The 16,290-nt window shown below is 28.9% G+C and overlaps 1 protein-coding gene across 1 annotated transcript; it reads right to left on the bottom strand.

The window, feature by feature from the left end:
- Positions 1–5,907: 5,907 nt before the first annotated feature.
- On the bottom strand, positions 5,908–7,713 carry LOC125829562 (cytochrome P450 78A7-like). Its single transcript, XM_049508777.1, has 2 exons — positions 6,700–7,713; positions 5,908–6,525 (listed from the first exon to the last, which is right to left on the bottom strand). Exons 1-2 carry the CDS (start codon positions 7,711–7,713, stop codon positions 5,908–5,910), a joined length of 1,632 nt encoding a protein of 543 aa, XP_049364734.1.
- Between the last annotated feature and the right edge of the window lie 8,577 nt (positions 7,714–16,290).

The following is a 16,290-nucleotide window of genomic DNA, read 5'->3' as shown; positions in this document are numbered from 1 at the left end:
CCACCAAGAAAAATTCCAAGACATATTAAAACAAGGTGAAATTCTTTTTACGAAATGTTTTCAGTTGCTTACGAATATAGAGGACCCATACAAATGGTGTTTAATGCTCATAATGCTGACCCATTAGACAGAATTTGTGAAGAAGATTGGGAAGAAACTAATGAACTATTAGAAATTTTAAGACTTTTTTATGATGCTACAACCATGTTTTCTGGAATTTATTATCCTACTATTTCATCAGTATTAATAAATATTTGTGCTATTTCAATTCAATTTTCTAAATACAAAAAAATTGAAAAATTTAGAGTTGCAATTGAAGGTATGATTGAAAAATTTTAAAAATATTTTTTTCCTATTCCTCAAATTTTTTTAACTGCTACTTTACTTCATTCTGACTATAAATTACAAGGTGTGCAGGGGCTTGTTGACACTTTTTATGATACCTTAGAAATTTCATCGGAAATAAATCTAACTTGTGAACTGTGTAAGTGTAGCATAAAAGTAGAAGCAAAAATTTTGTATGAAAAATATAGAACTACAGGAAATACTCAAGAAGTTGGTCAAACTTCTAATCCTCAGATTAAAGCTCGAATTTCAAGTTATATGCGAGATTTTCTTGGTCTTAATTCTACTAACCGTGATGATTTTGAAGAATATCTTAATCAATCTTTAGAAACAGTGGAAGACGAAGATGGCAATGAAGAATTATTAGCATGGTGGAGGAGGCGGAGCGTTGCATTTCCAATTTTGAGCAAAATGGTTCGTGATGTTCTAGCTATTCAAGCTTAATCAGTTGGATCAGAGGTTGCTTTTAGTGCGACAAGGTTTCAACGTAGCGATCATAGACATTCATTGGCGGAAGACAGTTTGGAAATATCAGTTTTATTTAGAGATTGGGTCAACGCCGAGAGGAGAAATTATAATTTGCCAAAGTTAAGTTCCAAACAAGAAGTTTGGATTAATGCGGTACTTGGATCTAGTGATGATGAATTAGAGTCACAAGAGTTTCTAGCAAGTTTGCCAACACCGGAGAATGTTACCGTCGATATGATGCGACAATTAGAATTGGATTTTAAAGGAAAATACAAATATTAGATTACATCTGAGAACTAATTGAAACAGAACCCTTCCTAGAAGGTGGCTGCGTAAATTAGTTACTCATCTAATATTTGTAACAAATATTAGTTTTACATATGAGAACTTATTGAAACAGAACCCTTCCTAGAAGGTGGCTGCGTAGATTAGTTACTCCACTAATATTTGTAAATTGTAACTTCTAAGTTCTAAGTTGCAATTAGATTTTATTGAATAAATTTGAAGGCTTTATTAAGTCTTTTTTATATAACTATTGTCTTGCATTTTAATTTTAATATATTCATACATATTTACATATATACTAATTTGTTTGAAAATAGTTGAACATAATAAAAAGAGAACTAGCTATTACAAAATTTTATAATAAGGAACAAATGTTAAAAAATGGAACTTTAATACATCAACTAACACCTAGATTATTAAAAAAAAAATTAAAAGAAGGAAAATTCAAAGTATTGCACATAACGTCCTTCTTTTTCGGGGCCTTTTCTTCATTTAAAAATCAAAATTTCAAGTTTAAATTACTTTAAAATATTTAAAAAGACAAATTTGAACTTCTCAAATTTGTAATTTGAAAATTGAAAATTGAAGTTTGAAATTTGAAAGTTGAATTTGAAATTTGAAATTTGAAAGTTGAATTTGAAATTTGAAATTTGAAATTTGAAGTTTGAAATTTGAAGTTTGAAATTGAATTTTGAAATTTGAAAACTTAAGCATTATTTATTAGCTAAAAATGTTATTGAAAAAAAATCAAATAAACTAAAAATGTTATTCAATAACATATAATTTCAATACAAATAAATAAGTAAATAAAAAATTAAAAATCCCCCGTCCCGTCCCCCCAAAACCCGTCCCATCCCGTATATATACTGGGACGGGATGGGACTTATTTTTGTCCCCCCAATCCCGGTCCCGGCCAAATCCCCCTAGAACCGTCCCCCGTCTCGTCCCGTCCCCCTTCGTCCCGTCCCCGTCCCCTTGCCAGCCTTAGTTATGTGTAATTGATCTACTTGACACTGAGTTTGACTTACGTGATACGTGTTGATTGTTGACTGGTGACTTTGGACTGTAAATATTGAGCCACGTGAACTGTATATTATAGAACTGTTAGGTTGGAATGATTTCTGTGGAGGTTGTAGTTTGAGGAGGTTCGATTAGGATGAAAAGGAGCAGTCAAATTCTAGCTAGGTTGCCTTGTTTATTAGGTTGCTTGTTGAGTACCGTGTTATTAGTACTCACTCCTTGCTTTTATATTTGTGTAGGTTCTGAGCCCCTACCCGTACTGTGATCTCTTTTTTCTTCTTCTGATTTCGAGGCTTGTCAAGGATTTTGAGAGGTAGTTGTTTGTCATCCCAACAGACCCTCTTGTTCCTTCTTTATGATTTGTTCTATTTGAGAAACGACGATTGTGAGACTTGTATGTATCTTTTAAATTTTGTTTATACATTAGTTGCTTGTACACGTGACAATCAGATTTTGTGGTGTTAATAGAAGAATATTTTTTCTGCTTTTACTTGTTCTTATTTTATCTTTCCATATTTCTTTCGTTTTCGCTGCATTGAGATTGACTTGTCTTGATGGGAATAGAAAAGTGTTATCACATCCGTTTTTGAATCGTGACAATTATTCATGTTTATTTTGCATTATGACGTGGAATAAGAGTTAAATCTCATATTTTTTAATATATATAATACTAATTTAAATATATAGGTTAAAATTATGAAATTGGTAGACAAACCGATAATAATTGATGCTCAGGGGTAGTAGTACGTGGAGTGACCCCCAGGAGTTATGAAATGCAGTCACGTGAAGAGTGGTACGACAGAATATGTGGAATCAGAAAAGAGTGTTATTAATTACACTTTGGGAACACAAGGGGAGGAGGACTTACATTTGACCCCCTATGCCTTGGGTACAAGTCGTACGCGTTATAATATCTAGTAAATCTTTTCTTGTCACTGACCAAATTTTATCGCAGATAAAGAGATCTGGTAACAGTGACGAAGTCAGAATTTTAATGTTAGAAGATTTTAACATAGCAAAAGTGGAACTTGTTGGGCACGCGGAGACCATCAAGCCATCTTTCTTTGATTGTGGATTCGCAGGCAATATTTATACATTTTTATATTATTATAAGTGTTAAAAATATATTTAAATATTTTTTTATTTTTAAATTTATACCTAAATTATTAAAAATATGAGTTTCACATTTAAACTATCACTTATAAATATGAAATATAAAATTTATGTATCCACTGTAATACAGTAACTCTGCCAGTGAGTGGGGTACTAAATATAGGTTTTGTTGACTAAAACCAGTGGATGAGTTGGCTATATCTGCTTGCATCTCTCTGGAACTATCTTTACACTAAAAGTTGCTGCTCCTGCTCTACCCTACCCTACCCTTCATGATTTTTCATTTTTTTGGTTTTTTCACATGCGGCTATGTACCTAACGGGCTAAACCTGACACTAGTTAAAAATGAATGAATACTTATTGCTCCACCATAATTTTATTTGGTACCCTTCATGATTTACTAGTATATGACTTCATTATTACATACTTCTAATCAATCTTTTAACCGACAGTTTTGATATCCGCCCTATAGGGTGTGGTATACTACCACAATGTTTCTGAGTGAAGTTTATGGGTGAGACAAAAATAACTTTTAGCGACAATGAATAGACATATTAATAAAGGGCGATAAAGTTTTTATTGGTATTATTTAAGTGTCATTAAATTTAATGTCGCTAAAGATTTTAGACATATATACAAAGAATGCTAATTGCTGTTAAATATACATATTGAACTATTATTGTTGATTAATTGTCATTAAAGATAATTTTTTATGTAGTAACAGTTTATGTTTCTAAGTGTTAAATGGTATGTTCTAAATATGTTGCTTGGAATTAGTAATTTTAAATACATAAATAGTTTTCTTCCTCATTAGCAACTAAACAAATGTTAAATACCTTCTGAAAAATTATGAAAAAGATTATATTACATAAAATAGGATAGATAAGAGTAAATCACGGTAAATTGCTTTTTATAAGTAAGCAAATACATATTGTTGGATGTCAAAGTTTTAAAACTGATAAAGAACTAGTTCCTTCCCTCCAATTTGTTAATTTAAAATCATTACTTATACAAAGAGAAGAAAAAAAATCAGTATAATAAACAAATGGCTAGATTGCTAGAAGCATTAATGTTGATCAAATTAGAAAATTCTCTTGTCATAACAAATGTAATAAAACAACTTGTATAAATTAATTGAATAACTTTTGCTCATTAAACAGTGTATTTAGGTTTTAAAAAGTCATTAAACATATACACATATTAAATTTAGAACCAAATTATTAACAACATGAAGTCGTTATTCTAAGATCAATCGAAAATCATAAAATTGGTATCCTGATTCTGCTTTTATTCATGTGTGATTCTAATTGTTTCCCTTGAATCTCGTAAGGACATTTTCAAACATAATTAATTCTATCAACATTTCTTTCTTTTATTCATGTGTGATTCTAATTGTTTCCCTTGAATCTCGTTCAGGACATTTTCAAACATAATTAATTCTATCAACATTTCTTTCTTATAGAAAATGATTTATACAAGATTTTTCGGTTGACTTAGTACGTGAGAGTTTAATTAAAACATATCTGATGAGCATATTTTTGGTTCATAGATACTCTAATTGGAATATAATCTTTTTGAACAATATGACTAGTCTTTTCACACGACAATATATCAGTTTTAGTGACAAAAGACAACTTATAAAGAAACATTTATAATTCAACAATAGAACTAAGCTCCAATTCAGCCATAGATTTTAAAGTTGAGACTTATAAAATTTAAAGTTTTGTTTGGACATACATTATACTAGAAAAAATTTAGTAAGATTTTATGAGTGGAAGTCCCAAAAATCCAAAAACTAATGAACTTGAAAATATTTGAAGATCAAAATTTTTAAAACTTGATCAAATTTAATAATCAAACAGATATTTAAAGATGAAATTTTAAAATCTGTAACCAAACATCTGTTAGGATCGAAATAATTAAGCGTCATGCGAAAGCTAGCAAAACAAACTTCGAAAGACCACGGTAAGAAGACAAATGAGAAATATATCAAAAGACACAAAAATTTAGCGTGGTTTGATTGACCGACCTACATCCACAAATGAGATGAGTAATTCACTATATATACATGAGAGTACAAAATACTAGAGAGAATAAATTAACCTCAACCAATTCACTACAAATACAAAGAGGTTCACACAAGTGATAACATATCACTTGTGTTCCATAAATTCTCTCCCCAAACCAAAACTTTCAAAGCCCCTAGGACTACATTGTGAATGTTGATTAAACTAGAAGGAGCGAGTCTCTATTTATACAGTCCTAAATATTTTCCTACAAAAAATGAATTAGCCAAACGTGGAGACTGAAAACCTATTTTATGGTAAAAAAACTTGAGCAATTAATACCCAACAACATCAGCTAAATATAAATAAACGAGATGATCATTGTAGATCACGTACTTATAAATCAAAATCTATAATCAAACGCTGAACATGAATATCATTATATATCACTAAATTGCAAGAAAAAACAATATAAGTTTTTTTCCAAAACAAGAAAGCATAAAGTCAGGACTCTCTACATTGGTTCAAAATTGGAGTCCAAATTTATATGCTAGGAACATTATCTTCCATATCCTATCTCTGCCCCAAATTTAATAATCAAAATTCAAATCTATAGAGTTGAGAAATATAGAAAAATATCAAAAAACAAAAAAAACACACAATCCTAAAACTAAACATTCCTCTGCATGGCCACAACAGTGAGTGGATTCTTCATTTCACATGACAATTTTAAAACTTCTCCCAAGTCAACTGGATGGGCCCCATCCTCCACAAACTCGAAATGTTGCACCAACTTAGCCACCCATAACATAACCGTAACCAAACCCAAATTCTTCCCTGGGCACACTCTCCTTCCTGCCCCAAACGGTGCCAAACGTAGGTCACCCCCCCTCACATCCACAGTCACACCACCTTCTGACACTACAAACCTCTCTGGCTTAAATTCAAGCGAATTTTCCCACACGTCAGAGTCATGAGTAATAGCCCACATGTTGACCATTGCCGTTGTATGGGAAGGAACAACCATGCCATTGCTAAGCCGAACGTCTGATGTGGAAAGCCGCGCCCACGAGAGAAGTGGACCCGGTGGATGAACTCGTAGTGTCTCTTTTATCACTGCTTGTAAGTAGGGCATCCGAACAACGTCCACATCAGTCACAACTTTTCCCATCGTGACATTATCAACTTCTTGTCGTAACTTGTTTTGCACTTCGGGGTGCAAAACAAGTTCCGCCATCACCCACTCCGTTAGAAGTGCCGTGGTGTCCGTCCCTCTAAATATCATTTCCTGCATATGAAAATACTTTATAATGTTTCAAAACTATTCTTAAAATTAGAAAAAAAAAAAGAGTACATTTTTGTGGGCTTTCTAGCCAAATAAGTGAGACCTAAATATTTGTAGACGGACTAAAAAGAAAAATATATCATATAAATTGAGATAGAAAAAATAATAATTACGTACCCAAAGAACGGCGACCATATCATCTTCGTCTAGCTTTTCTTCTCCATCAAGAGATAATAAAACGTCAACAAAATCACCATTATCAGTCATCACCATTTTTGATGCAGAAGCACGATAACGCTTATGTTCATCAATAATATCAAGAACAAACTTTCGTACACGTGGCACGAGAGCTTCACTCCGTCGAACAATGCCCGACGGATCATAAAACAAACTCAACCACGGAAGATAATCAGACCAATTAAAAGCACCTAATAATTCAAAACCTTCCTTCACCATATCTTGCAACTCTCCAAGCTCTAATTTACCATCAACATTATCATAACGCTTCCCAAACACACTACCCATAATATTATTCAACGCAGCAAATTGCAAATGCGTCCTCAAAACTACTTTTCCATTTTCAATCTGATCGTTAACTATATTCCGTAACATAACAGAACAGTCAAGCTGACGGCTCGTTTCATGAGCCGCAATTCGGCTAGGAGAGAAGAGATATGAAGAAGCAATACGACGGAGTAGACGCCAGTAAGTTCCGTTAGGAGCGAACCCAATGGCTCGGCTAAACATGAGGCTTTTAGCCGATTGTTTAATCGGACGGTCAGCGAAATGAGGTGATGTAAGAATCTCTTTAGCTATTTGAGGATCGGAAGATACAACTAAAGGAGTTGAACCAAGGCTAAAAGCCATAAGCTGTTTAGCTTTATGACTCCAAGCCGCAGTGGCTAAAGTGCGATGAGCTAAGCCATCGCGATTCAAAGTGAAAAGGCTTCCGATTATCGGAAAGCCACGTGGTCCAGGAATATTTCGTCCTGGACCACTACTAGTATTGGTGGTGTTGTTTTTCCAAGCAACACCACCAGGAGTAGAAGCCCAAGTGATTAGAGTGATTGAAATAAAAGCTAAAATAATATAAAGGATAACACATTCATCAAGAAGAATTTTCCAACCAAGGAAAGTTGGTAGTGTAAATACCCACCAATTGGAGTCTTTTGTGACCATGCCTAAATCCATGAAATGAAGAAAAATAGGAGTGGTGGAATATATTTGGGATGTTTCAAAATGAAAAGTATGGCTAGCTTTATATAGGCTGCAAAATTTAATCATTTACTAGTAAGTCGCTTCTTTATAGTTGTCATATTGTGTTTTAATTTTGACTAATTTTCAAAATTAAATTAGATTACATTAATTTGATATTATATATTAAAAAATTATATGAATAGTACTATAAATTGCAATTTTTGCATATCAATATAATGAAAAAATACTTCATAAAATATTAATCAAAATTTTAATTATTTGACTCTAAAAAAGAATATCGTAACAACTAAAAAGAAATGAAAGGAGTAATGGATATAGATTTTCTTTCATCATCACTTACCATAGCTTTATTTAGTGTGAATCTTCTAGGCGTTTGACCCTGAAATTCTTTCAGTTATTTAGAGTTGAATGAATTTCGAAAAATTTGAAATCATGTTTGACCAAAAAAATAATAATTTAGAATTCAATTGTCTTTCAAGAATTCGAAAAGTAACAAAGATGTATTTTCACTCCAAATAACTCAAAATAGTCAAAGACAACTGTAATTTATATTAATGACTAAACACAACTCCTTTCAAATATTATTTTTCTACTTTGAAAATAATTTTTTTTTTTTTTCTTCTAAATTTCATAATCAAACGTGCAATGTGATCTCATTTTCACTAGTTTTTCTTGGATTTAACTCTTCCAAATTACAGTCTCTCCATTTGTTCAACTACACACGTTTAGTCCATGAGTCAATACTTTTAACGCGGAAAGAAATTCAGTAGCATGTATGGGGACAATTTTATTCTTTCCACATATATCAATAAAATATATTTAATTTGTGCACATATACAGTACTATGTATCATAAGTTTTAAAAAATAATTAAAAATAAGTATGAGAAAATGAATTACAAAACATCTCAAACCATGACCTAGTGACAAATAAAGTAGGTTGAGCATTGTAAAATTTCAGATTCAAAACCTAATCGAGGAAAATACTAGTATTTTTTTTCATCAATTGAACCATGATGGATTTTGTTGTCAAAAATTGTTCGAACACCATAATTATATTAAAAAAACACTAAATATATATACATCAATTGCATTAGTCAAAATATAACGGAACACGATAAAATGTAAGATTGAGCGTGTATTTAAGTTCAGTTAGTCAAGTTGCGAGGTGTTTTTAAGGCTGTCAATAATTCGGGGATGAAACTAATAAATTCACACCTATTTTAGAGGTATTTTAGATACTTCTTTCTTACTTTTTCGAACAAATTCGTGTTCTTCTAGTTTTTCAACTTGTACAATAGAATGTCGAAAAATGAGGTTTTCTTTTTATCTCTCGACTAATTAGATCAATGACTTCAATCATTGTGAGAATTCATGACTCGAATTTTTCTTTTAAAATAACAACTGATAAACAAAGTCCATCTTCAATGAAAAAATCAAAAGAATTCACCATATGTTTGGATTAAATAAACTAAGATTTATCTAATCTAAGGAAGGGACACTAAGGATTTATTGTATTCAATCAGTGGAAATATTGAATTAGTTAATTACTTCCTTTTCAACAATTGACATATGATTTTCTTTTATTTCGCGTGTTGTATCTATAATAAGATTTTTAGGATTGAGTTCATTATATCAAATTATAAGTTCAGAAATAATAGTTTTTAAATTTTTTATCAAGTTTATATAAAATCCAATTACCCGCATAAAAAAATTGGATTTGAATAAATTTACAGCAAAATAACTTGATCAATCCCTATCAATGATGCATTTTATTTACAATTTTTTTTTACTATTATGTGTTAAATATTATCGAATTTTGTAAGTGAAATTGGCAAGCACTCTTAGTATTTGCCTAAAAAAGAAATTTTTTAACTATGCCTATTTTGCACTTAACATTATTATTTTATCTCAGTTTGCAAGTTGCATGAGAACCAAGAATGGATATATAATCTTGTATCATTGAATGTGATAATTGACTAATTTTTAATTTGTAATTAATTTGATTTAATAGTAATAATTAGAAAATATTTCTCGGTTTTAAAAGTCTGCCATTAATTTTAATTTTATTTATTTTTGGTTTATTTGACTTCTTATTCTTATATACATTAAAAAGACTATAAAACAAAATTATGAGATAAATTATAATACATTTCAACAAAGTTAAATAACGGAATTTCTTTCCTTTGAACAACTCTGGTACGGAAAACATGATAGCAATTAAATCTGAGGAAAAAAACATTGCTATAACAATAAGATTTTTCAAAGAGAAAACTACAATTACTTTATTTTAATAACACCCAATCTTTTTTTTCCATGGCAGCTGAAGCATTAAGCTTCTAATATGTGATTTCACTAGAAATCTTTGGGTACTGTCTTCACATAATTGACAAAATTTGCCAATTTTTCATACTGCAAACGAAAAGATCACACAAAGTTAATAATCAATTTACTAGAGCATTTCATGAATGAATATTTGATGAAAAGAAAATTAACCTCCGATTTCAATTGATCAAATTCCTTGTGCAACTTTTCAAGATGTTCCTTTAATTCTTCAATACATGCAGAACAAGTTAGTTTCTCGCTCCACTCATTTATTGATTCGTATTCTAGGGAGAGCCTTTTCTTTTTGAAGTTAGTTGCATTGTTTCCTTTGTGCATCTCGCTAAGGATTGAAAATACCATAAGAACGCACATGAAGCCGGTAAAACAAATAGCAAGAAAAAAGAGAAAATGTGAAAAGGACATCGACAAGAACTTTGGAGAAGCCATTGATAAATATTTTTAGAGCAAATTAATAAGAAAGAAACTTTATTTATTATAAATTTTTATATCACTTACTTTTTATAAGAGGGAAAACCATTTTAAAAAAATGTTTTTATAATTTTTTTACCAAATATATATTTGAAGCATCTAATAGGAAAATAATGAATTGATGGATAAGCATAGGTTAGAAAATGGTAAGAAATTAATTTTTATGCTTAATTTAATTAATGAGATGAATTGAGTTTGAATCTATCTTAAAGAGACTTGGATAATATATAGGTAGTCATATATTTTGGATAAGACATAAGATTTCCTAAACTATGATAGAAATCATAACGACACACTTTAACTTAATTTGGGTCCTATTACCCTCTCCTCCCCTCAAAGTTCAATTTTTCTGTATTTTCATACACGTTTTATGCTGATGTGACACCTTCAATTAGGTAAAATTAGATGCGTGCACAACATGCTCCGCCACATGTGTAATTTTTTTTATTTTAAACTTTTTATTTTAATTATTTTTATTTTTTTTTAGAAAAAATCTTCTTATTTTCTTTATCTTGTATTTAAACTTAAGTTAATACATGTATTTTTTTTTAAAAAACCTTTTTTGCCTTATATTTTAACTTTTTTTCTTCAATTCTTAAACTTCATTCATTGTTTTTTCACTCTTTTGTTTTTCTATTGATTTTATTTATTCCTTTTATTTTCTTTGCCTTTTAAAAAAAAATGATTTCAAATTTAATTCCAAATATCTTGTATTTAAGTTAATTTCGGAAGGATATGGAAACAAGTGAAGATAATCAAATAAAACATTAAGAAAATTAAAACATTAAAATTAAATGACACTTTCTTAAAAAAATTATTATTATAAAATATACGTAATTTTTAAAAATAATTAAAAGTGGAAAGATAAGAAGTTAATTAGTGAAAGAGGAAAAAACTAAAAAGTTTAATCAAACTCCTTATGCAACATTTCACGATGTTTCTTTAATTCTTCGATACATGTAGAATAAGTTGGTTTCTCGCTCCATTCATTTATCGATTCGTATTCTAGGGAGAACCTTTTCTTTTTGAAGTTATTGCAATATTGTTTCCTTTTTTGAACTTGCTAAGAATTGAAAGCACAATAAGAACGTTCATGAAGATGGTAAAACTAATAACAAGAAAAAAGAGAAAATGTAAATAGGACATCAACAAGAACTTTATATAGAAAAACTTGACTATGCCTACTTTGCACTTATACGATTATTTTACCTGATTTTGCAAGTTGCATGAGAACCAAATGTAGAAAAACTTGTACCACTAAATGTGATGATTGACTAATTTTTAATTCGTAAAATTAGTTTTAAATTAGTAATTAGAAAATATTTGCTTCTATTGGTTTTAAATTAAAGGTATGCCATTAATTATTATTATTTTTTGGTTTATTTGACTTCTTATTCTTATACACTAAGGGCATGTTTGGAAGGACACTCTGGTAATTGGATTTGGTGTAATTGGTATTACACTGTCTTGTCCTGTTTGGAAGGACATGTAATTACTTGATCAACATGTAATTAGTGTAATTGGCAGGAGGTAATTACACTCTACAATTCACAGACAGAGACTGTGAATTGCTGGTAATTACACCACATCATTACTTTTTTTTTTTTATTTCTATTTTAATTTTTTTTACTTTTATTATTTTAAGTTCTTTTTTTTACTTTTATTATTCTAAAAATTTGTAAAAGTTTATTTTTTATTTTTTATTATTATATTTCATTTTCTTCTTATTCTCAACCTTACTTTACGTGATTCTATGTAATTTTTTCGTATTATCTATTTCTTTATGCCATGCTTATTTTCTCATTAGCATAATTTTATTATATTCTAATTTTTAAATTAAAATAGAATTTATTGTTAAGTAAGTTATAGACTTATGTTTACTTTATTAAGAAAAACTAACACTAAATCATATTTATTGCTATGTTGAAATTTGTTATAAGAGTATTATGTTAAAAGTTTTGTTTTGAATTTATAACTTATGTTATATTTTCAGTTTCATTTGTTTTAGTAATATTGAATCTACATTGCACGTCATTTTTAATTAGAGTTGATAAATTATATTTTTGTCAAACATTTAATAATTTATGACATTTTATTTATATATTATCCTTTTTATCAAACATGCATTTCACGATGTTCATAGAAACTTCATACTTTTAGTTGTTACGATCAATTCAATTGAAATATATTAATTTGAAAAAAATATAAATCAATTATTTTTTCATAATATTTGTTATAGAAAATATGTTTATTAATTAATATATTTTCAAAAAAGAATATATATCTTAAATATTTAATTTAATGTCATTTATAAAGTTTCTTATTTGTCTAGTATAAATTTTAAATATTTTAAATTTTTTATAATTTTATGATTGCAATTGTGCATCCAAACAGAACATGTGTAATTACACTGTGGCAACCAAACAGGTCAGTGTAATTACTAGGCTGGTAATTATTACCTTAGTAATTACACAAATTCCAATTACCAGGTGTCTTTCCAAACAGACCCTAAAAGACTATAAACAAAAATAATGAGAAAAATTATAGTACATTTTAACAAAATCAAGGTACGGAAAACATGATAGCAATTAAATCTGAGAAAAGAATATTGCTATACAACTAGAATTTTCTAAAAGAAAGTTACAATTGCTTTATTTTAATAATACCCAACCTTTTTTATTAGAAATCTTTGGGCCCAAACTCTACTTTTCATCCGATACTGTCTTCATATAATTGACAAAACTTGTAAACTTTGAATACTGCAAACGAAACGCTCAAATTGTAAAGTCAATAATCAATATATTAGAACATTCCAAGTATGAATATTTGATGTAAACGCTAACTTTTTATGCAACTTTTCTAGATATTCCTTTAATTCTTTGATACATGTAGAACATGTTGGTTTCTCGGTCCACTCATTTACCGATTCATATTTTAGGGAGAGCCTTTTCTTTTTGAAGTTAGTTTCATTGTTTCTTTCTTGATCTCGCTAAGGATTGAAAGCACCATAAGCATGTTCATGAAGACGGAAAACAATAGCAAGAAAAAAGAGAAAAAGTAAAAAAGACATCGATAAGATCTTTGGAGAAGCCATTGGTAAATATTTTTAGAGCAAATTAATAAGAAAGAAGCTTTATTTATTTTAATCTTCTAAATTACTTTCGTCTTATAAGAGGGTAAACCTTTTTGAATAGATGTTTTTATAAATTTTTTTACCAAATATAATATTTGAACTATTTTAATAAGAAGATAATTAATTTTGATGGATTATCGTATGTTAGAAAATGATAAGAAATTGATTTTTATACTTAATTTAATGAGATGAGATTTTTAAGATTTTTAAGTTATGAGTTTAACCTTAATTTTTAGGATTGAATTCATTACATCATATTATGAGTTCACAAATAATAATTTTTAATTTTTTAATCAAGTTTTACATAAAATTCATTCATTTGCATAAAAAATATTGGATTTGAATAAATCTATAACAAAATAACTTGATGAGTCCCTATTAATATGACACTCTTTAGTTGTATTTTTTCTACTATCATGTGTTAGAAATGTCGAATTTGTACTCTAATCAAGTATTTGCCTAAAAAGGAAATTCTTTAACTATGCCCATTTTCACTTATACTATTATTTTACCTGATTTTGCAAGTTGCATGAGAACCAAGTATGGAAAAACTTGTACCATTAAATGTGATAATTGACTAATTTTTAATTCTTAATTCATTTGATTTAGTGGTAAAATTAGTAACTAGAAAATATTTGTCTCCATTGATTTTAACTTTTAAAGGTCTGTCAGTAAATTTAAAAATATATTTTTTGGTTTATTTGACTTCTTATTCTTATACATTAAAAAAAAAGACTAAACAAAAATCATGAGAAAAATTATAATACATTTCAACAAAGTTAAGGTACAAAAAAACATGATAACAATTAAATCTAAGGGAAAAACTTTGCTATACAACTAGCTAGAATTTTCAAAGAGAAAACTACAATTACTTTATTTTAATAATACCCAACCTTTTTCACTAGAAATTTTTGTGTTCAAACTCTAATTTTCATCATGTATTGTCTTCACATAATTGACAAAACTTGCCAACTTTTCATACTGCAAACGAAAAGACCAAGTGATCTTTACTTATGATTAACTTTTTTTAATCTTCTATATCACTTGCTTCTTATAAAAGGGAAACCCGTTTTAATTAGATTTTTTTTTTACCTAATATAATATTTGAAGTATTCTAATAGGAAGATAATAAATTTTGATGGATTAGCATATGTTAGAAAATGATAAAAAAATTAATTTTTATGATAAAAAAGAGAGTCATAAGTTCTTTTATTCAATAAATGCATACTCTTAGTTTTTTTTAACTTGTATAGTAGAATGTCAAGAAATGAAGTCTTCTTTTATCTCTTGACCAATTAGTCAATAGCTTCCAATTTCCATCATTATGAGAATTCATGACTCGAAAAAAAAATAAGAGAAAAAAGAAACGAGTGATGAACAAATTAAAGTCAATCTTCAATGGAAAAATCTAAAGAAAATCATCGTATTTTTGGATTTAAATAAACTAAGATTTATCCAATCTAAGGAATATCTAGCACATCAATAACTACACATTAATAATTACTAACCCAAAAAGGAAATCAGAAAGAATCGAGAGAGAGAAAATTATTGAAAGTAAGGCATATAGACAATTTTTTTTGTCTAACAATTTATTATTTCTTGTCGATGAAAATCGAAAGTGTTTCATCAAAATTAAAGGATGAAAATTACTCATTAATATATTTAAGGGTCCATTATTAATTTACCCAAGATAGAAATCTCCATGGATAATTTTCAACTATGTTTTTCTTAGAACATTAAAAAAAAATCCTATAATAAGAAGGGAGACTAAGAATTTATTGTATTTAATTGGTGGAAATATTATCGAATTCGTTAATTACTTCCGTTTCAATAATTGTTTTGTGATTTTCTTTTGTTTAGTGTGTTGTATCGATAATTAGGGTGGGTTCAAAATTTTTACTCGATGAGTTAAATCTTTAAGCTTCTTAAGACTGAATTCAATATGTCAAATTATAAGTTCAAAAATAAAAATTTTAATTCTTTTTTATCAAGTTTTACATAAAATTAAATTATTCGCATAAAAAATATTGGATTTGAATAAGTCTACAACAAAATAACTTAATGAGTCCCTATCTATATGATACTCTTTAGTTGCATTTTTTCTAATATCATGTGTTAGAAATGTCGAATTTGGCACGTACTCTTAGTATTTGCCTAAAAAGGAAATTCTTTAACTATGCCCATTTTGTACTTATACTACTCCCTTAATTTAAAAAAAAAAGGAAAAATTGTATATAATAGCAAATTATTAATTCAAATTAAATGTTATAAATATAATTTGATTTAATTGTACCCCATAACAAACTGTTACTATTTCGCCTCTCTTCCTGGTGGAATCTCGCTCGCCACTCTCGTTCTCGCTGGCAGTCTCGCTCGCCTCTCTTGCTTTTATCCAAACACAAATGTATAAAATGTGTTTGTGTTTGTATAAAGTGAGAGAAAATTGTATATATGCATATATTTTCGTTTCCCTCTCCCAGATTTCGCTCGTCACTCTCTCAGATCTCGCTCGCCACTCTCACTCGCCTCTCTCACTTTATACAAACACAAATGCATATATTTTTCGTCCTATACACTTATGATTATACCAATACGATCTTCCTCT

Source organism: Solanum verrucosum, unplaced genomic scaffold (genome assembly GCF_900185275.1).
Source record: "Solanum verrucosum unplaced genomic scaffold, falcon-dt-bn FXZP01000031.1, whole genome shotgun sequence".
Classification (NCBI taxonomy): Eukaryota; Viridiplantae; Streptophyta; class Magnoliopsida; order Solanales; family Solanaceae; genus Solanum; species Solanum verrucosum.
This window is presented reverse-complemented; position numbering and strand designations above follow the sequence as displayed.